Genomic DNA, 22,721 nt, shown 5'->3' with positions numbered 1-22,721 from the left:
GTTCCACTGGGTCCAAAAATAAAAAAAAAGCAAATGAGTTGAGATTAGAGACTACTGATAATGGTTACTGGTGGCGAGAAAACCAGTGTCTCGCCAAAAGGGATTCATCACGCCCCTTCTCCTCCAGGAGTGATATACACCCCTAAAGATTCAAACCCACTATATACAAATTTGAAAGGTTGAAATACAAATTTGAAAGGTTGAAAGCTAGATTTATTTACTGGTATCCAAGATAAATATCAGGGGCAGCGTTTCAAAATCTAGAGACCATCGCCAGGACGACAATTGTGGCTACTCTACAACTAATGCACCCCATAACTTTAACTTGAACCCCCTTATGATAATAATAAACCTTGGATATAAATGATTATTCAGCTCGTGCTCATGCATGAATCGCAAATTGCCCGATTCTATAGAATATCCTTTAAGTTATGTTTACTGTACATTAGGATATTAAAACTGATCTTCACACCGTGAAAACTCCATGTTTTCACTCTGTATTTTGAGCTTTACATATCGGGCCAATTTGAGTATTGTTAACGTTTTTTTAGTCATTTTAATAGAAAATGAAATGAGTTCATTCTAAGGTGATAACAATATATGCTCCTAATTTAGATACCGGTAATATATACAAAAAGTGAGAAATGGAGAAGTTAGGTGTAGTGGTGATAGGAATGGGAATAGCTGGAAAGGCTCGTGTTAGAGACCTTATCGCTTACAAAGATATTCCTGAGATGAAAAATGTACAACTTATCGGATACGTTACAAGGTATGAATTTTCATTGTGCGATTTCATTTCATAGTCCAGTTTCAAGACCATCTCTATATTTTCATTTATCTGCAAAATGATTAACAACACACCTTAAACATTTAGACAGGAACTCGAGATTGAAGGTGCTAAACGCTTGCTCGATGATCCATTTACACGTGCTGATGTTCATATCATAATTATATCAACAGAAAATGAACGCCACGAAGAACTGGCCAGGTAGTACGATATTTGAAAAATAAGGGATTGTACATGTAGTTCTTATTCGTTTTTTATGTATTTATTTTTTATTCACGAATTACACAAGAAAATTACAGGTAATAAATTGATAATACGTACGTAATTCAAATCGACGGACACCAGGAGAAGTTACAAGCTTGTATCCATAAAACATGGCCCTGGCAATCAATTTTTTGGAATTATTTTTTGATTCTATTAACTTTACAGAAAAGCCCTTTGCGCAAAAAAGCATGTTTTAGTTGATTATCCACTGGGTAGAAGTTTTCCTGTTGTTGAACAGCTTCATCAATTGGCAAAAGAGAACAGTAAGCCAGAATTTCGTTCAGCACTTCACTAGTTTGTCATTCTTAGCGACAAACAATAATTCATAAACATATCCAAAATTATAGATGTGATCTGCCAAGAAGAGTCTCTCAGTTTACTACTGGACTCAACGCACATTATCAAAGACCATTTGAAAGAAAAGGAACTTGAAATTGCTTATTATAAATTTACAGGTAAAATTGGAGTTGAGTTGACCATTGGCGTTCCTCTGTGTCAGCTTTTTCCGTTATGCAAAACATTTGGTTATTTTCAGCATCTTTGAGTCATGCCTGGATTTCTGATTTCAAAGCTTCGGGAAGTCCATTCATTTGTAACATAAACTTATTTCACACTCTTCTGGAATGGTTTAGTGATTTGACACCTGTGATGTCGAGCATTATCCAGACTGAAGGCAAAGGATTCAAAGCAACTGCTGAAATGAGGACTTCTTGTAACAAGTAAGGAGAACAAAGCCTCTACGAATGTCTGATTTGACTTCATTGGTGCAATTTGCACATCTATTTTGCAGACCCGTCCACCTGTCTATTGAGAGAGCCGAGGGTTTATCACGTGGAAAATCGATCAATTTCAAATTCACTGATGGATCAATCCTTGATGAAATGCCTCCTTACAAACCTTCTACCCCAGGTAAACATAGAACGCTTCCTTTTTCCCTAAATGTTTTTATATTGATTCTTTCATATATTTTGATTTTGATCAACTTTTAGGATTATTCTTCAAAGACTTTCTCCTTTTTATGGAGATGGTTAATGGAAATACAGAATTGTATAAACAATGGAGTGAAAGGACTTTGAAAGCTACACGACTCGCCGATGAATTTACTCAATTAGCTTAGATCAAGCAAACGTTTCTAAAACATCCTCTAATGATTCGATTTTGATCTAGGATTGTTAAAGCTGTGGTCAATAAACTCCCGTGTGTGTATATCAAATTCGTTTCATCTTCCTTACCATGGTTTGTAGCAAGTCCACTATAAGTACACTTAGTGCATGGTCCAGTGAGATCTGAAGAAAGTGCCAACTACTACTATCATTAGAGCGCAGTACCAGATAGTCGAGATCACTATTTTTAATGTGGTGGGTAAATTGTTTCAATCACCAATTCATAGTCTATCCATAAAGATTATGATGATGGTTAAATAAATGATGAGCAGTTACAATGTCTATCACAGGCACAATTTATAAATAAGTGCCACCACTTTTTGTGTGCTGACTTAAGCCTAGTGCCAGACAATGCTTTCAATATTAGTTCTATTATGATGCAATTGATCACAGATTTGAGTAGATTCCTCACTACACCAACTCCACATGAAATGTTCAGATTGAACTGGAAAGGAAACTAAACCGATTAATGTTCACATTCATGCAGTTTTATCAACTACATTTTTTATTGAATACTTGGTAGATAAATAGAATCAGTACAAAATGTGTGAACAACAAAAGTGCTGAATGTAGGAAGTTGATCATCATAATGCTACAACGAACTGTTTTACAGCGCTGACTAATATACAGCACCTGGTATTGACAGATACATGTATTTCAATTACAAGGATAAACAGTATTCCATAAACATGAATACTCATAAATATGTTACGTACAGTTATAGAATGTCCTCAAAACCACCACAGTACAATCATAATCTATAAATACTTCCATATTACATGCCACGTTTGAGCAAGATCATATACAAAATGCATCTCGTTACTTTACAAATGTCCAAATTTTCTCATTCGCTGGAATCGCAATTTCATATCACGTTGACTGTCCGTCTGTCGAGCCTGTTTAATCCACTCAGTAATTCTAGCTTCGTGGAATAACCTCGCTTGTTTCACGGATGGAGGATCGGCTGGATTGGAACTGCGAAGGTCGAGATGATGCGCCGAATCCGATATCGATATGGCGTAAACACTGGATGAAACATTCACGTGCACGCCACCTCCCGACCACGGGTCTAGTTCACCATTACTGAAATTCATTAGTATGAAACATTTTGTACATAATCTAATTTTTAATGCCGTTATTTCATTCGAAAAAATTTCAACAAAATCCTAATTAGAGACAAAAAGATCCAAAAAACATATTTTTCATAGTCCTGTATGGTTCAATTGCATTCATCTGCCAATCTTCGGGAAGAAGCTCCCGAGTTGGGAGTCAACCCCGAAGAAAGGTTTTTATGTTTCAAAAGTCATTAACTAGTGTATACCGTACCTGAAAACAATGTTACTGGCTGCTTTAATATTTCTGCCTCCGTAATGCGTTGTAATCCACGTCGATACGGGAACCGTTTTCCATCGTTTCGTGCAGCCGACTGAGAACGCGTTATAATCCCACGGACTCGGTTCGAACATGTCGCTTTTACCATCCGCGCACATCGGCATCACCATCTCAGTACAAGCCTATACACACAACGGCGAAACCGATTCGATTAAAGAACGAAAATAAATGACGTAAACAAGGAGGAAATTTAGAGTGGCCTTTCAGGAGCTGTTGCATTGAACAACAAGTTGGAAGCGTACCCTATATAAGAACATTTATGTTATGTTATGTTAAAATCAGATTTTGATCATTACCTGGAAATCCCAGCCCAGATCTCCAATATTTGACGTATGGCTGGTATTCAGACATTTCACCGTTCCGGTAGTATTGTAATAAACAGCAGCAGCTTGCGACAGAGCTTTTAACAACACGGGTCCATCGAGGTTAGGAGTGCTCAATGGCTTACACGCAACCTTCAAATAAATATTTAACGCGTTTATACATTTTATACATTGAATACAGAGAAATCACGCTCTATAAAACTAAGATTTAATTAATAGCACCAGACCTCCAAGTGACTGACAGACTTTGAGATATGGCTGGATGAATGAGATGTACCTTGATTGGCCACGCCGGTAACGGAGCAAGAAAATTAGTTGCATACGGATAATTCACCATAGCCATATTGCCCCAGATTTCATTCAAGTAGTCCTTCAAAGAATTGATATCGGCAGGTTTTTCTAATGGGCTACAAAGACCGAATGTCTTACTGATCAGTTCTCGTCCAGCAACTGAAATGGATAGTAGTTCATTGACTTGCACAAGTATTATATATAGATACATAGCAAATTTTGTCTAATGTCCAGGGGTCAGTGGCATAGTCATGGCTTAGAATTAAGACCAGTTGTAAGACCAACTCATAGCCAATCTAACAACTTAAGACCAGTCTTAAGATTTCAGACCACTTTTGGACATAAGTCACGACTGTGCAACTGGCCCCTGAAGTCGTATGTTCTCCTAGCAGAGATTCAAACCTAAGATGACATCAGGGGCTGGTTCCATAGTCATGGCTTAGACTAAGACCAGTCCGACTCCTGGCCCCTGCACTCTAACTATGCCATCAAGTTTGAATCCCTGACAAGGGAGGCTGACAAATCAATGTATTCTTACCAGTAGTTGATAAATCGTTTAGTAACTTCCAGGTTCGGCGAATATTATCAGGGCAATTCTTATCGGCGAGAGCATAATCTTTTGTGACTATATCGTTGTAAACGTTGCATTTGGTTAAGCCTGTGAATTGCCATATGGGAGCGGAGGCAGCAATACCTCTGTAAGAGAATGAAAAACAATTCCAAAGTTAAACCGTGAATTGACATCTAGATAGAGGCAGAAACCTTGCAGAAACCTACCCAGCGACCATATGAGGGTATTTCATACGAAACCAAGCAGTCAGCATTCCACCATACGAGCCTCCAAATGATATCACAGGGCTCTTCACTTCGTACTGAGTCCACAAATATCTAATCAGCTCGGCATAATCAGCAAGAGCTTGTTCCGATGTAAAATACTGCATAGTTTCTATATTCTGGAATAATTTATAGGTTCATTCACTTTGAATTCTATTTCAAGTTGAAGATGTAATAATCAGACTTTTACCTCGTAAGCCTTCTTCCCGTATGGCAGAGATTCACCGTAATATCGATGTTCAGCAAAGACTAAAAGTGCTTTAAATTTAGGAGCGATATCCCACATAAACCCCTGAAAAAAGTATTGGTAGTATTGGTAGGAGTGTGAAAAACTTTTTTTTTTAATCGAGAGAATTTCATTGCGAAGTTGTTCATCCCTTACAGTATTATTGCAGAAGGTATCAATTGGTCCTTCATTGCCAGTGTAGAAAAATATAGGACCATGACCGACGTCCCAGAACTGATCAGCTATCAGATATCTCAATTTGAAGCGGTGTTGATTTGACCATCCAAAATGGTCCACCTGAAATTGATTAGGCCAATTAATTACATTAATTGCATCTATTCCATTTAAATCCGCAGGCACCGGACTAAGTAATGGTGAAGTAACCAAAATGGAAATCATTTTTTTCCCAAGACAGATTTTCATATCCTACACCGAGTCGCCCAACTGAAAACTCCTTAAAAAGGTGACGTTTATGAAAAACAGCACTATCTAGCTTTAAGACTACCCCGAAGAAGCCAATCACTGAAAATGTTCAAACCGACATCCTTATTTGTGTATTGCTAACCTTGGTTTCACGATATAATGTTTTATATCTAATGTCATTCCTGACATCGGTGGAAGTCGAAGAAGCAGCATATTTTATGAAATGTGGCGATGCCTTCCCTGATCGACAAATTACACAACAAACACTCAGTATAAACACCACTGCACAATTATAGAAAGCTCGCATCTTGATTCCTCATCCAAATAGACACTACCAGGGTCCCGGACTGAAACCAACACTTGATTTCAGTCTTGTGACAACAATTCAATTCAATTCATGTGAGGGATTTCCAGGTCGCGGTTTCGGTTATCTAATTTTCGCTGAGAACTTATATCCATCAGTAGTATGATTTCGTATATATTTCAAGTGACCTTCTCCATACAATAGACATGATCAAACAAACAATATCATCTCAATGTTAGATTAGTTACAGTTCTGTAAAAGTAAGGGTTTTCTGAAGGCAGGTGTGAGACAAATATATCCGACTCACAGAAATTTACCTACGCGTTTTAATTTTCACAAATAATTATTTCTGCTGTAATTCTACCCAACAAGAAGACATAGAATTATGTCATAAAATCCGTTTTTAAAATATTAATTTAAAAAAATGAATAGAAGTCCTTATTCTGATGGGTGTCAATAGAAACGGAAATTTCTGACTCACAAATATTTCATACCTTCATCGGGATGTAGTAAGTTTTCCATGTTTTATACGGAGTGACAGCAGTCTTTGCGAGAATTGGGAATTTTGGATAATAACAACAGCCAAATTTGCTTAGAATAGCCATCAACATTAAAAACACCAACATCTTTCGCTCTCTGATGATAGCGTTTAGCCTAAACGGGTTTTTCCTATTACCATGTATTTCAGGACCCGATATCTAGTAATGCCGTCCATTAACGATAGATGGCGAACGAATCAATGTGACACTCCGTGGTAAGCAATCTGTTGATTAACTGATTTGAGATCTTTCTCATCCTGTGGGAATTTTTCTCATCCCCTTTCAATAGCGACGAATGATAAATCTGTTGCAGAATATTTTGCAAAGAAATAATCGAAAAACACACATCGATTATCAAGAAAATGTAATTTATTCTTAGAAACTTCAACTTTGTTAAAATCTTTAAGCTTTATAAATCAACAAAGTGTATAAAATGATAATTTGAAATATCACAGATACTATTTCTGATCCATCAAAAATCATGTACATTCCTTGATATAAGGTTTGAACATACATTTGTTTCAGTACCAACTCAATAATATTGATTTATCAGTACAAACTTCTATTTAATGCATTCATTCCATGAAAATTTCATTTTCAGGATGTAGACCTTAATTTTGTCAATTAACTATAACGGTTTTATTTCTTCCACGAATTCAGTTAAATTTAGAATCGGTCGCTTGCATTAAAACAAGCAATTGCACCTGCGTGATCACAGAAATATACATGCCAACCAGCATTTCCAAACTGATCGTTGTCTTTTTTCAGTTGACAATTTTCTTCCAAGTAAACAGTTTTGAACATACAGCTTTCTCCTCCAAGACCGGTTAAAACACGACAAAGTTGACCATCGTAGTTAAACTGATAAAGATCTTGCCAGAATTCTGCAAACATGTCTTCTACTAGAGTAGTAGTTACTAGAAATCCAGCTGGAATGATATGTAACAAATGTAGAATTAATAAATTAGTGCAAGGTAATCACCCCACTCTAAACCCCTAACCCAGGAATTACGAAGTCACCCTGGCCCCCATCAACTGTTATATTTTCCAGAGACTGAAAATTTCCGTAATTATGGTATACTGAAATATTTTACCGAAAATTGCTAGGTGCCAATTAACCCCAGCCTTTAAAAATTATTCAAATTGAAATACTTTTCTTGAATTTTCCAATATTTCTGAAAATAACAGAAATGTTGGATGTAGCACCTAACTCCGAATTACCATCAACATCAGTGTCTTACCTTCATTAGGCATCAAGCATAATTCTCGTGGATATCCGACAACCTTTACTTCTAATACAATATCTACCTCCAATTTCTTATCACTAGAAACGATATTCAATTCAGTAATCAAACAATTGAAATGTACTGTTCACCTGGCACACAATGATCAATCTATCAGTATCAAGTAATTTACTTACGTTGATGTCAAAGAGGTTCCGTACGGTGCTTCCAGCAACAGAACATGACCAAACCAGGCAATTCCCATACTGATTACTCGATTGCTCGATTGATTTTTCAATCTAGAATTTATTACCGTTATCTCATGATGCTGAGGTTTCTGAATCAACATATCATCAGTATCGACCTTCATGCTCAGTTTGCTGAAAATCATAAAAATAATACGAGAATTAAAAGATTTGAATGCTACCCAATAGATTTGGGGCAAAAATGGACTTTGACAGTGAAGATACAGTTAAACCCTAGTATTCCTCGTCAATATACATACCTGAAGTCAGTGCAGTGTACTGGAGCTGCCTGGATCCATGTCGGATCAATGACATGAAATCCATTCTGCGTCACCAGGATGAAAAAATCTTCAACTTGCCGAAGATCACAGATATCACCGACAAACGCTTTTGTGTGTAAGCCATCTCTATTAGCGGCAAACACCCTACAAGTAAAACTATCAATCATTACCAGGAACTTATCAAATTCAGCACGAGTGTTCTAACATTTACTGGTAACACATCCGAGGTTCAAATGCAGAATAGAACGAATCGACTTTCGATATGCATGATACGTACATGTTACTTTCATTCTTCGAGCAACATCCATAGATTGTACTATTGATGCAAGCCTTCCAATTTATACAACCATAACCATGACATATGATAGGATCAACCTCTTTCATCACCGACCAACTGTCACCTCTAATGTCAAACATCTCACATCTGTAAAACATTTGATTGAAATTTCAAAGACTAAGATGAACTGCCATGTGCAAGAGCCTAGTAAATATCTCTCGTATACATGTACCTTAACAATACTTACACAGTATCACTTTTTTTATTACCACTTAGAACGCAGTAGATATCGGACCATGGACAACTTGTATCGAAATCGTTTAGAACTCGGGTGGTAGGAGGCCCCGTAAAATCACTTCCAAAATCTTCTTTCACAATTATTTGTTGCATAGTTTCGGGCGAGGAACAGTCAATTATCTGGAAAAAGCGATGATCGTGATATACAAAATTCACCGAACAAGTTTTGGCTGTAAATCGATCGCAGAATCATGATATCAACTAACCACAGTGGCTATATTAAAGGTTAAAACTATATGATTCGTTCTGTAGGTTACACATCTTTGTAAATAAGCGCTAAACGGTTTTCTGTGTCGTGAAAGATACTGCTTTTTTAGTTTTAATTTCTCTTTCGTGCACAGCTTAGGATTAGATATCTCCTTCTCGAAGCTAGGCAGGAACATTGCCACGTTCTGAAAAAAAAAAATAGTAATGATTACATTTGAAAACAGGTGCCATGTAGGAGCAAATTGGTTAAGAATACCTACTTTTATATCATTCAATGCACATGACCAACCATTTTCAAAATTATCCTCAATGAGGGATAAAAGGTATTTTTCATTGTCAGGACGGAAAGGCGAATGTTTTAGCGCTTTTGAGCATGCTTTCTGTAATTTTTCCAAACTCCACTAAACAAAGGTATACAAAAAGCCATTAATTTGGTTGATACATGAACATTTGGTGCTTGAAAACGATTTCCAATTGATTTGGTTTTCTGTATATCGATAGAATACCTCTTTCTGTTTGAGACGCAAAAGTTTTCGAAGATCAATCGTCGTTTTGTGTCCGTCTGGAGTCGACCAAATCAGTTCGATGCACTTAGAAATTCGATGGCCAAAGTCAAGTGATACAACGCAGTAGAAATCAAAAGAGAAATTACTACTTTCAATCAACCTTATCCAAAGAGGACCCGTATATTCTGAAGAAAAAAATCATCCCAACGCTTAAACCGTCAAATTCTTTTCGAAAATTAGTCATCTGTACTGCAAACACTGGTGTTTTTTCGAATGGACATATGAATGATGGCTTACCGCTATATGACATGCCATGAAAGTATGACAAATATGGCAAATCATGCAGTGGTTGACTATGTGCTGGTATACTGGGAAAAATGAGTCTTCTGTAATAATGAAGAAAGTAAGTTCATTATAACAGCATTCATATCAGTGGAACTAACAGACGATTCCAATAAGCACTAAATAACTAAATTCAGACCAAAAACGTACCCAGTATATGGATCAAAATGTATGGACAGTAATGCTGGTCGATGCAAACTGATATTACCAGTCAAAAGCCCTTCTTCGGTCAGTCGCATGTCGATTAAGTTTAAGCAAAGATCAGATGGGCTAAATAAAGAGATGGTGTTATTGAAAATGTCTTAAAAAGTTTAACAGACTATCGTACTGGTACTGTCTTCCAAAATAATGGTTACTTACAGATGTTCAATGCTATCTAATTGAGCTGGTAATACAAGCATCTTACGCCACAATAACTTGATGGGACGAATAGTGCGTTTTTGCTCTACAGCTTGATCAAGAACAGCTTGCCATGGATTTATTGAAATCCTATTTCCAGAAGAAGCAGCTGATGGAGAATAAACACTACCATCGAAGCCTTCATATCTAAAACAAAGAATTATATTCAGATTTTCAAATCAATTTTACCAATTAAGAATTAAGTACGTATTTGTTCCCTTCTCTTCAGTCAAGAGTATATCGTAAGCTTACATGTTTTCCATTTTGTAGTATTCAAATTGATGTGTACATTCGTGTATTCGACCTTTCAATGCGTTGATGAAAGTCAAATAAAATCTGAACACTGCACTTCTTTCAGCCCACTTCAGAAGCAGTTTTGTAACGCTATGGAACCATTCGTCCATATCAAATTTACCATCTACGAGATAGGGCAAAAAGAGGCTACAAAATAATGAGCCATTTATAGAATATATTGAGAGAATGTAGATGATTAAGTCAACTTACTGTCAGCGTATCCTGTTGTATATTTGATCAGAGAACTGGCAGCATGTGCGTACAATACATTCTTATGTCCATTGTTATAATAAAAGGAGTGCTGTGAATTACCAGCCTCATCTTCATACATCAAATAGAAATCATTCTCAATCATACTATTCCATGCCAATCTCACGTTCAAAGCTCGGTGTTCATCGAGAGTTCTGGAAAGCAATACCGGTATTGCATTTTCCACTAAGAATAGCTGAAAATCTACCAAACTGTAAATGTTTTCCAAAACAATTTAGATATTAATTCAATTACCCTGATTCAGTTACTAAAGCTTGTAAGAGAAAACCAACTGGTCTGTATCTTTCATCATAAGCTTGCTCGGCATCATTCTTCAGCACAGATACAGATGCCGTATCCATGAAGCTTCTACCAGCTTCTTCCAGATCACCAAACATTGCATACATTCTACCGATTTCACAATGTAGAAAACCTTTCGATTCTGAAAAATTTAATGCGTAACATTGTTATGCAACATACCAACAAATAGTGCATCCTTATCATATACCGTAAATCAAACCGGCTACAGATAGATCACCTTGGTTTAAAGCAGGTGACTTCGATTCAATCGCAAGTATAAACGCCTGAGCAGCTCCGTAAATAACACCTCGACTCCATAAAGCATATCCCAAAGCGACCGGGTAGAAATCTTTAATTAGCGCAGGATACCTAAATTATCATTAAAAAAAAAGCTTAGTCCAAATATACAAATATCTGTAGTGGTATTGAGAAATATACATTTGACAAGTAATCATTATTCTAGTTAGTTACCAAATCGTTGGTGGTAAGCTTTTTATAATTAGATGGGCTTGTTGAATATACTTGTTGGGCCTAATTTCCAGGGACGTGGCCACCATATTATTATATGCTACAGACACATCTACAGTATTATCACCTCTTCATAAGAGCCATTTTCACAGAGATAATAGCTGCTGTTATCGCTTCAGTGAGGATATCTTCATCATTGGTCGGCTTTTTAGAGGTGGAAGCGTGTCGGCGTCTGACAGTGCTCGGTAACATAAGTTCAATACACTGTCCTAAAACTACAAATCGAATGACGCACAGAAAAAAAATTTGTCAAGCTCATGAGAATTAGAAAGATCGTTATTATAATCATGCACGAAATATCCTTACTTTCAGGCACCCAATCATTGTAGTGATAAGGATCATACGGGAATGTATCTGATCTCAAATAAACATTTGCCCGTATCGGGAAATCATATCCATCATCTCCCTCAAAGGGCTTCCAAATAGAATCTATACTGCCGCATATGCCGATTTCGAAATTCTTTTCTTTTTTACTCTTCATCTGTCTTTTCTTTTCTTCTTCGTGTTCTTTCTGTAAGTGCGCGAGGATACTGTGAAGCCATTTCAGATGTCGACTTTGAAAAGCTTTCTTTTGTCTATAAGTGTGGACAGCTGGTCGTAATCCGGGCGGCACTGTTTCGATACGACCGAAATTACACACGTGTAAACATAACTCTGACAACGACGGCACGTTGCGATAGATCCGAACATCGTCGCCATCTTTTATCAGAATGTCCGACGGAATATCTTGGAACGGCGCCGAAAACTCGTGTTCTTGAAGGCGACGAAGTTTATTCTGTTTGCGACGTTTTTTCGATTGCGATTTACGTTCGCTGCGAGCGGGTTCAGGAACGGAATCCCGAGCAGCCCCTCCTCGCCCGCGAGGGTCGGATATTCCTTCAGTTGCAGAAAAATACTCATCACCAGATGTAAATTCAGCGTCGCTTTTCTGAAAAATTCAATGAATACTAATGTTTGTTTCTTACATCGACCGTCTGACAGTTCATACCTCCACCTCATGGATGGAAGCACCACTCACCGAAAAAATCAGTCCAGTCATCACCCCTGAATCTTTTTCATCAATCCCTTCAGTTTCACATTCTTCAGTCTGTTCTTCTGCCAGCAACTCCCATGATATCATTCTCGCATAGTTCGGGCGATTACGATGAAGCTTAATCAAATCTTGCATCCCTTCTTCCTCATCAGCCATGTTCGATCAATCAGTCAATAGTAAATAATGTAGAAATCAATTGAAACCAACGTTTTAGTGCGGTAAATAGTGCGATAAATAAGGAAGTGATTGGAGTTGGGACAGTAAAAACACTTTCCTCTTAAACTAAGCTCAAATCAACTGAAAGCAGAGGCGAGGAATCTTGAGTGGGCCCTTTATAATCTAAATATAGAGAAATGTCGCTGCTAATTGTCATCTAGTGGCGCAATAACACAACAAAAATCCATCACAAAACTCGCTTCCTGACATTGCGCAACTACTTGTGTTTACGATATTTAATCACAGTCGCTATGGGATTGTCAAATAAGTGAGTTCGAATCCCAATAAAACGTCATTCTCACTGCGTATGTTGAACCAGTCGCGAGGGTCTCTAAGTCATATCTACTTCATCCACTAAAGGTAGAAACGATCGATTACCTAATTCAAAGAGACTAATAGATAAACGAACATATTTTGAATTAAATTTCCAACAAAACTTTTATTATTATGTAGCAGCATTCGACAGCATACACATACTACAGATAAGGCGATGTGACAGCCAATCCTGATGATACCCAGCACCCGGCTCACTCTCTTCTTACACAACTATGTATAAAACGATTATCAGCAATTGTTCTATATCTACGTTACTTCGCAAAACAGCTTTGTATTATAAGATCGACAAAGATGGAATAGCGGCCTTTTAGTAGGATTCACTAGAGTATGAACATATATATGCATAAATCTAGTTCTCAGTGTATAAATTACCAAATTCTGGGCGCGATTTTTCCCTTCAGTGAATAACATTCATTAACTACATAGAACGGTTGGTTCAACAGAATATACATTGCGATTCTTTTTATTGGTGTTTAAATCTTGATTTCTATCAACGTTCAATCAATTGATTACCCAACAACTATCTACATGAAGTCAAATGGTCTTAAACTAGATATCATATCACACATAGTTAGACTTAACTTTAATATGCTTGCGTAAAGTGAATAATGATATAAAAGCAAAACGTTGATAACTCCATAATGACAACATAAACGCTGGCACCTTCAGAAATTCTTTAGTCAAAATTAATCGTCATACAATAATAATAAAATACGAAATAAAACCCCATAAATAACGATGATGATGCCACTGAATGAATCAAATCATTGATTAAATCGTTCACTCAATTTCAATATTGAACGTCAATTTCACCGTATTATTTAGTACAAACATATCAATGTGCAAGCCCTATAATATAATACCAAGTAGGTAAAATCTAATTATTAAATAATAAAGCGTTTTGGATAAATAATCTTTCACAAACAGAAACACTTAAATTATTAAGAGTAGAACATCGCAGACTTAACACAACCCTGTGATAGCGGAACCTCAAACAACGTACCTCAAGGGGAGAAAATATGTACGTTATATCCAGTATGAAATCAATAAATCGTCCTATTTCGGACGAAATTCCAGGTTTGCAATAAACCGATATATTGTTAAATCTGAGGTTGTTATAACGAGTGTCCACTGTATCATTTAGAGCTGCTGTTTATACACTAATCTATCGATACTAAGAGATTAATCGATATGCATGCATTAAATTGAAATATTGTTTGTTTTGTATCAATTAAACCAAAAATATTTGTTAAGCTCTTAAACTTCATAAAACATGTACATGTACGTATCAAACATGTACATGTTTCTATCAAGCATATACATATATGTATCAAACATGCGCATGTTTGTTTATCGACAAATGTTCATTAATGTAAATGATAGAGTTAATCACCAATCACGCAGACATACTGAGATCATTTATCCAATCATTAGATTCAAAGATTCTACAGGATCCTCGACAGTAAAATCAAAAATAAAACTTGTTTTAGTCATGAGGTCATTGTAGTAGAATCTATTCTGAATGTCAGGATCCAAATTTTGAATTATCAAATTGCTTCCTCATTCCAAGGAGAAACTAGCATCAAGTCTTTACACGTACGTTCATTTCTAACCATGGTTGAAGCGCTAGCAGGCAACACTTTTTCACAGGAATAAAATACTGGCCTAATCGGTTATGAATACTGGTATTATTGAGAAATTCTTTTTACACACAATCAAGGCCAGTACTTTCACAGTGAACTAACTGTATAATCCAGTGCCCAACAGCAAGTTGCACAAAGAACCCGTGTCCGTCGTTTAGCCTAGTAGAATCAAATCCTGTACTGTACATAGACAGAGAAAAACTCACTTGCGCATCCAACACATTCAATCATACCTATCTATATATATTGGATGAGCATAACAACACGCTTATTTTGTATGCAGCCTACTAGTATTATTACAATGTATAGAAAAAAAACAAACATGGAAGTCATATTTCAAAAACACGCAAAATAATTTGCGCAATATACATTTATATATATTGTGTTTATATACAAATGATCTCAGCTTGTGTGAGACCACGAAGTTCGTCTGTGAGTATTGTTATCCAAAATTCGTCCTAAATTTTCCGAATGAAATTTCTATTATCAATTTTTCTCATAATGTAAGGTTAAAAGCCCGGATGATCTTGATATTCATCTATTATGTCCAGTCCAAAAAAAACTTCATCACATTACTGAGGTCTCCTTATGTTTTGACGTTGCGTTGGCGAACTTCTTCGGATTTTGCATCATGCGCGTTGGTCCTGAGAATAGAAAATACAAATAATAAACACTAAAAATATAGTTGATGTACTTTTTATAAATATTACACAATTCTGAAGAACAAATTTAACTAAGGGTATGTTCTTTGTTTATGAAACTTGGACTGGATTAGAATTTAACCAAACCACAGAATTGATCTTCACTGTTCATGCAAAATGGATTGACCCGTTTACATAGAAAAATATCAGCACCAGTATGTATGTAGGTAATCTGGTTGACGTCATTGCAGTGACAAAGTTCAAAATAGCACATACTGCACAATAGCTTTTACTAAACCCAGTGGAAACCGAACTAGGCTGGTTATATTATACATTCAGCATAAAGATATAAGTGAAATCAGCAGAATTTCACGGTATTTTGATGAAGCAAAACACGTCGAGCTTTCAATTAGAATTAATCATTGAATAATTATTATGAACATTTGGAAACAGCTGATTATGCATATGTATTTCAACATACGCGATATCTATGCGTAATACATTCGACACTTATAAACAGACAACAAAAGAATGCTATAATTAACCGAAATCAGTTCGACGGACTTTATACATTATTCAGTATAGCCGTTGATAAAAACCCTCTACAGACCGTGGCTCATATCGACTAAATATGCGATATACATATATTCAGAATGTTTGTAGAGAACGGGAAAATCTAACTACGTAAAATGACCGCTTACTTTGTAGGTGGCACATCATCGTCATCGGTACGCTTTCCACGTCTCTTTTCATAAATGAAAATAATAGCGCAAACTATCACCACTTCAGCTACTATTCCTAGGAAAGGCCACAATGCTGCATATTTGTCTGAAATAGAAGATTTAAGGTTAAATCACGATATCAGAATATCAAGAGTTCACTTGCTAAGGGCCATCCATTTGTGATGTACACAGATGGGGCAGGGAGACATATATCTCTCATTATAATCTGTGTATAAAGGAAGGAAGAAACTCCCAAAATCGTTTCTTGCACTGAGTGGCCACTTTCCCGACACAAATTCCCAGAGCTTTCCTCGTTAGAACACAAAATCTGCAGGCGAACAGTTTCTAGATTCAAAACGTTGCAATATTAATTTTTTTCATGAATAATAAAGAATGGAAATGCGTGGTCGATAGCATATCCGAGTTTTCCAGGCTTTTGCCAACATTTCCAATTTTTCCAATTCCTTGAGTTTTCCAGATCAGTGGCCAGCCACATTGTAGTGTAAAGTTCAGTCCTTCAACTCTCACCTTTTACGCGAATAAGAAGAGTCGCATTGGCTGAAATTCCACCGATGTCAGCGACGCACGTGTAGTCGCCGCGATGGTGCTGTTTCAGATCTTTCATAACGAGAGTCGCGTTCGGAACTCCTTGATACGCGGTGAAATTGAACGTGCCGTTTACGGTCAGTTTCACTCCGTCTTTCCACCAGGTGATCGATGGCAGAGGTTTACCGAATACTTTACAGTTAATCACCGTGCTGTCTTCTTCGACCAGGTTCTTCGACGGACGTTCGAATTTATCGACAAATGGTCCTCCTATCGAAGAAAAGTTTGCCGCGTTATGGGATAAACAGTTTAAAACTTTCAAAAAGGCATTTACTAAGAGCTGTGTATAAAAGACCCAGAGTACTGAGTTACACTTTCAGGTAGAATGCTTCTAACCATCCTCAGAAATCAATACGTTTCAATCATATTGATATTGGGGGTCTTTCATATATGCTACATAGCGTGCATATATTCTAAATTGATATCTTTCAAAGAGGTGTTTTAAGACCAAAAAGCGCAGAAATTTCATAGACTTTGAATTTGACTACTGCAGCTGCACATCAAACTTATATTCATTTTTTTTTTTATGTACGCAACTTTGTTTATTAAATTTACGTAGGGAATTTACTGCTTGCGTTGTAGACTTTGAAATAATCTTTCTTTTTTAACAATAAGCAATGTTACAATAGTCGTCATTCTTGAAAAGTTTTAGCAATTATGTTTAATATCAAGGGTTCGGGGGTGATGATTTGAGAGAATAGTTCAACACATTGTAGAACGGCCTGAGAAGGGACAAATCAACCTAAGGTTTACTACTAATTATTTGCTAGAATATGGTTATATTTTACCTAATAAAAATACAGTGCCGTTGATGCTTTCCTTTCCGGTCGACTTGATCAAATCATTGGTGAATATACATTCGTAAGGACCGACATCTTTCCTCGCTGAAAAATTCAAAACGAACAGTTTTCGACGATGATCATCGTTAAACGAAGGCGGTTCAATCGTTTGTTTTTTCGAACGAAAATGCAAAAATTACTTGGTTTAAGGAACGTCAACGACTGATTTATGGGTGAGAAATTGTAGTGTTCGTCGGTCTCTAGAATCTTGCCGTCGCGAGCGAACTGCACCGATACGCCGTTCAACTCGGTCATATCGCACGATATCGTCACCGGTTCGCTTTCGTCTACCAGCGTACCGTTATGAGGGATAACTGAAATAAATTCATAAATTCATAGTCAATATCCGTCGGAAAATTCACTCGATTCGATATACTCTTATTCAGTCGGTTGTAAATTTGTATCGTTAGAACGATTAGCTGAGAAAACATAATATATAGTTGCTGGCAAAGCCATCGTCTAGACTGGTATATCGTGTCAGTAAAAAAGGTGCATAATGTGTTAAAATGATGTCTAATTAATGATGTGCATCGATTACTGATATTTGATGTTGTTCTTTGAAATTAGACGAATCAATAATCATTTAACGAGATCGGAGGATGGACAAAGGACATCTTAAAGGTAATCTACGCGATCGAAAATGTTCTAAAAGATATCCATCAATTTTGACAAATCACATGATTCTTCATCTATGTATACATGTGCACTAATTCAACTAATGTGATCATTGTACTAAAACTCGATGTGAAAAACCAACAAAGTAAATTTAATCGCAATACCAAATGTCAATGGACATTTCAAGTCCAACAAGTTTCTTATGCATCTTTCTTTGGGTAGTCATAAAATTTGGTAATTTTTTCTTCACGATCGAGTCGTACAAACAATCGATCGACGAATTGAAGTCATATTTCTTTCTTGTTTTTTTTTAAATATGGCGATGGTCGAGGTTTTTCACACGAGATTTCCTAAGTATCCAGCGCAAGATTCATTCGACGAAATTTTCAACCTTTCAGATGTTTACCCAAACGTCCTTGAACAAACCTATCCCACAAATATTTTATTTTATCCGAAGACTGGATTATTGTCACCAACCAATCTTCTGAAACGAACATTTTCACAATGTTTTTCAGTCATCAGGATCTTAGCTGGTCTGTTTATCTCTTAAGACACCATCCTATCTTAGAGTAGGACGTTGACAATTTTAATCTTGAGCTGGAAGCTTATCGCACGCAATACCAAGAATTCATAGTCTGTATGAAGTTTTGATAGTGTGTGCATTTAAAATACAAAATTACGATATGAATATTTAGTGAAACACACAAATTGGTGAATTTAATAAGCTGGTGAGTTGGGGATCGTGTTAAAAACATAACGTGGACGCAAACAGCGAAGCAAAGGGGTTACAACAATATTCAAGTAGGAGAAAAAGCAGACAAGCTAAGCATCGAAAACGACATTTAAAAAAGACATCAAATAAAATAAAAAATGTGAAAAAATTTGTGATTTAAATTTCAGAATTTCACACTGACATGGAGTTTTTTCTTTTAACCGACAAGACTCAAGTTAAGATTGGAATACAGAGTTTCAATTCTCATCGAACCATCGAAATAGTTCGCCGACAAAGTGTTGAGAATATCTAAATCTGCTGTATTTGAATTTTGTTCGATTCTTTTAACCTAATGGACAAAATATATACGGAAAATTTACGTGCATGCTTGGCTGTATTTTAACACAGTTTAAAGAATCAAAGATGGTTTCAAATGTGCAGAGGAGACTTAGTCGAAAGATCTGCTGCAGGAAAAACTTGTTCGGGTTCGAATCCAAACCGTAAGATCGTCACGTTCGCGCACAGAAATATCAAGACGTTAATTCCAAATAGACGTTTGTTTTTCTTTATAAAGAAGTTTTTATCACCTGCAGCAAAAATTTCCAGTAAATTTACAAGATACTTACTGGACGCAACATATACCATAATCTTTTTTTGATCGCTCTGGTTTTGGGTACTTTCACAAACATATTGTCCTTGGTGATCAACCTGAACGTCTTTAATGCTCAGAGTGTACTTGGTACCTTGGGCACCTGAGTCAATGTTCAGGTTACAATTGCCCGGACATTTCCAACCCGCATCGTTTTGATCTAGCGTAACTTTTTGTATGAAGTGTTTAAGAATCACGTCCTTATCGCCCGAACAAATGATATCCAAGGCTGTACCATTTTTAACCACTATTTGGCCGCCAATTGGAAGTAATGACACAGCTGAAAATAACCAAATGGGGAATACTTAAACTACTAGCTGGTCGGATCGTATCTATCATGAAATGATCCTATTTATAGTTTGATGTTGAATATCAAAATATGCTCAGCTCGTAGGATATATATATATATATATATATGTATCATCTAATCCGATCTATATACGGCTTATGTTAAGCGCCTCGACTTGAGAGGTCACCCATTATTCAACATTCTGAAATTTAACCACAGAAGCTGAGAACTTTGCGAGATGGTAATAAATTTTGAAAAATAAACAACGTCGCGTTTTTTTTTTCTAAAGAATAAGAACAGACTCGGAATCAACGAAATAAAAGGAAAATACTTCAAAACTGAAACAGAGCTCATCGGACAACATTTAAAACTGGGTTCCGGGGGAAATAACAAATTGTGCATGACATAACAAAAAAAAACCCAAAATGTTTCATTTATTGGACGAGTACCCTTCAAATTAGATAAATCAAAATCATCAGAGATTCATTAGAAATTCGAAACTGAACACTGGCTGGTATTTTCACTCAATAATTCGGCAAAAACTGGAATAACTTAAGGCAAAAATGAAATAAGTGATTGTTAATGAAGATCAGCGATTTCCCATGCCCTAAATTAGTCAAATATCGGTATGTCATGCACTAGTGTCATAGTAACAGGCGAAATAGAGGTTGTTACAAATTCAGTTCGTTCCACAGATCAGGAACATGCAAAAACAACATGCTGAAAACGAAAATTCATTTAATTCATATATATGTATTTGGATATACACATATCATAACAAAGAACAGATCTAGCTAGCACTATAGCACAAAGGCAACGTTGTCATAAATTAAAGGAATAAATGAAAAAGCTCTCAGCTCAACCACAGAGTGTTTTAGGTAGATTTCATTAGAACTGAACAAAGGTATTGGGAAAGTCAGATTAGACAGCTGTTGTCTAGTTAATAGTCGAAGGCCTGTCTTAATTGGATGTACAACGCATATCGAGATAGACTGAACATATTTGGCGACCAGTCGCTCAAAAATTATTTCAATGCAAAGTAATTTTTAACGGGGTCCATAGTTCGCATGACCAATTTCATAACTGTCAATGACTTTTTTCATATTCGAGGACTTTTTCGACTCCCAATTTCAGGGCTCTTTTGAATAGTTCATGAAGATTTCCAATTTACATTAGGCCCATCTACAGATAATTGAAACAGATGATATGTGACCAGAAGCTTCAAAATGTTATCGTGTGGTGAGGCAATGCCATACAAAGACCGTGACAATGATTTGAGGACTTAAGACCCCGATCAATGATATTGAAGGCCTTGAATTGACCCTTTCCCATTTAAGGACTGCTATGAACCCTGATTTAATACCCTCACTTTATTAATACTTTACTTTATAATACCCTTTAATACCCTCACTTTATTCAATGATTATAAAATATCTTTGAGCTACTGGTCCCTGCTCGCTTAGGCCTAATGGATAAGTATATTTATAAAGAATAGTTAAAGGGAATTAATAAGAAATAGCTGACTTTAGGAAATATAAGGATATTAATTCCCATTTTATGATTTGGATCATGCATGCTTCACATGACCGAATAATAGTCATTCATTATAGGCTAGACAATAATATACTAATCTAATAAGCCTGAAATAGAAAGCATTAGGTACAGATTGTGTTGAAACTTGTGAGAATAAAATATGCCAAAGGATAGAAAAAATCAGCGGGTTCCGCCTATAGTTCTATGCTTCTTTATTCCATGATTCACGAATAGGAAATTTCAATATCTAGCATTTCAGAATTCTTAAATAATTCATATAAATTGATTAAACTAAGGGCCTCGACTTATTGGAATATGAATATTCAGTGAACTACTTCTATCAGCCCCAGATCTTAAGAGCAGCCTATGCTAGAATAGCCCCTGGAGAAACCTGCTGGTAGATCCCACCACCTCGCAGTGCAGTGACTGTGAGTGCAGTCTTCTCATCTCACCACACAGTACACACACACTGACTCAGTCCAGTATTAATAGCCTTAAATACACCCTATATATTCTGATATTTTGGATAAAACTTTTCCCATAATTGATCCATCGTACTAAATAAATCAGCTTTTATTCAACCTTCAATGATTATGATGAAATTTCCTCAACAACTGAATGTGAGTAGAGAACAAAAATTCAATAGTTCCCGAATATTTGAGCTTGGATTAAAAACATCGTAATTACCTTCGCCGAGTCCAGCACACACGCTTGCAAGCACAAAGACCGGTAGTAAAGCGTACCCGTTAAATGAACCCATCACGATGCTTTAGAGGGTCACAATAAGCCCAAAAATTGCAGAAAATGGATCGTCTCTGCCCTAATCGCAAACACGGAAGTAAATGGTCACGTGATCATGTGATCAATTAGGCAATGCTTAAATTGCGAACTCGCAACCCGAAATAGCTATCGAAAATTTAATCACTAAAGTAACTTCATATGCAGATTTAAACCATATCATGGGACAAACTAATTCTAAAAATCTATATATAATGTAAAGTATATATTTTGGTTGATCTAAGATGCATGAGGATATTTTGTATAATCATAATACTACCACCGTTTCGAGTAGAATTTTCAACCATAGTCTATTCAGAGCAACCCGTGCAACGTCCGTGAAATTGGGAATTGGCAATTAAACACGAGAGAAATAAATACTTATTAAAAAATCATTTTCAGAATCGATATCTTTT

At 36.4% G+C, this 22,721-nt stretch overlaps 4 protein-coding genes across 6 annotated transcripts; 1 reads left to right on the top strand and 3 right to left on the bottom strand.

Annotated features, from left to right (window-relative positions):
* Positions 1-120: 120 nt before the first annotated feature.
* Positions 121-2,248, top strand: LOC141905970 (biliverdin reductase A-like). The gene is made up of 7 exons (XM_074795098.1): positions 121-769; positions 875-988; positions 1,217-1,314; positions 1,399-1,506; positions 1,587-1,770; positions 1,842-1,960; positions 2,041-2,248. The coding sequence occupies exons 1-7, from the start codon at positions 645-647 to the stop codon at positions 2,166-2,168; spliced, it is 876 nt and encodes a 291-aa protein (XP_074651199.1). The 5' UTR covers positions 121-644; the 3' UTR covers positions 2,169-2,248.
* Positions 2,249-2,673: 425 nt separating this feature from the next.
* LOC141905022 (lysosomal Pro-X carboxypeptidase-like) lies at positions 2,674-6,641 on the bottom strand. Of its 2 annotated transcripts, none has more exons than XM_074793729.1 (9): positions 6,502-6,641; positions 5,437-5,577; positions 5,245-5,346; positions 4,998-5,173; positions 4,759-4,916; positions 4,207-4,379; positions 3,903-4,061; positions 3,541-3,728; positions 2,674-3,297 (listed from the first exon to the last, which is right to left on the bottom strand). In XM_074793729.1, exons 1-9 carry the CDS (start codon positions 6,631-6,633, stop codon positions 3,039-3,041), a joined length of 1,488 nt encoding a protein of 495 aa, XP_074649830.1. In that variant the 5' UTR covers positions 6,634-6,641; the 3' UTR covers positions 2,674-3,038. The 2 variants fall into 2 exon arrangements, with proteins under 2 accessions (XP_074649830.1, XP_074649829.1); XM_074793728.1 differs by lacking the exon at positions 6,502-6,641 and adding an exon at positions 5,846-6,157 and having other exon boundaries at positions 2,675-3,297.
* Positions 6,642-7,012: 371 nt separating this feature from the next.
* Positions 7,013-13,147, bottom strand: LOC141905618 (uncharacterized). 2 transcript variants are annotated; one of them, XM_074794568.1, is made up of 19 exons: positions 12,713-13,147; positions 12,001-12,622; positions 11,762-11,909; positions 11,405-11,535; positions 11,122-11,308; positions 10,828-11,021; positions 10,576-10,741; positions 10,285-10,470; positions 10,075-10,194; positions 9,880-9,968; positions 9,583-9,767; positions 9,337-9,477; positions 9,076-9,261; positions 8,820-8,989; positions 8,573-8,719; positions 8,275-8,439; positions 7,967-8,149; positions 7,788-7,870; positions 7,013-7,475 (listed from the first exon to the last, which is right to left on the bottom strand). In XM_074794568.1, the coding sequence occupies exons 1-19, from the start codon at positions 12,881-12,883 to the stop codon at positions 7,213-7,215; spliced, it is 3,537 nt and encodes a 1,178-aa protein (XP_074650669.1). In that variant the 5' UTR covers positions 12,884-13,147; the 3' UTR covers positions 7,013-7,212. The 2 variants fall into 2 exon arrangements, with proteins under 2 accessions (XP_074650669.1, XP_074650670.1); XM_074794569.1 differs by lacking the exons at positions 9,076-9,261; positions 9,337-9,477.
* Positions 13,148-13,876: 729 nt separating this feature from the next.
* On the bottom strand, positions 13,877-22,379 carry LOC141905311 (basigin-like). The gene is made up of 7 exons (XM_074794148.1): positions 22,216-22,379; positions 19,684-19,986; positions 17,871-18,044; positions 17,680-17,775; positions 16,814-17,101; positions 16,265-16,391; positions 13,877-15,566 (listed from the first exon to the last, which is right to left on the bottom strand). Exons 1-7 carry the CDS (start codon positions 22,286-22,288, stop codon positions 15,509-15,511), a joined length of 1,119 nt encoding a protein of 372 aa, XP_074650249.1. The 5' UTR covers positions 22,289-22,379; the 3' UTR covers positions 13,877-15,508.
* Between the last annotated feature and the right edge of the window lie 342 nt (positions 22,380-22,721).

This window comes from Tubulanus polymorphus, chromosome 5, assembly GCF_964204645.1.
Source record: "Tubulanus polymorphus chromosome 5, tnTubPoly1.2, whole genome shotgun sequence".
NCBI classification, from domain to species: domain Eukaryota; kingdom Metazoa; phylum Nemertea; class Palaeonemertea; order Tubulaniformes; family Tubulanidae; genus Tubulanus; species Tubulanus polymorphus.
The sequence above is the reverse complement of the archived record's forward strand: the minus strand, read 5'-3'. Positions and strand labels throughout refer to the sequence as shown.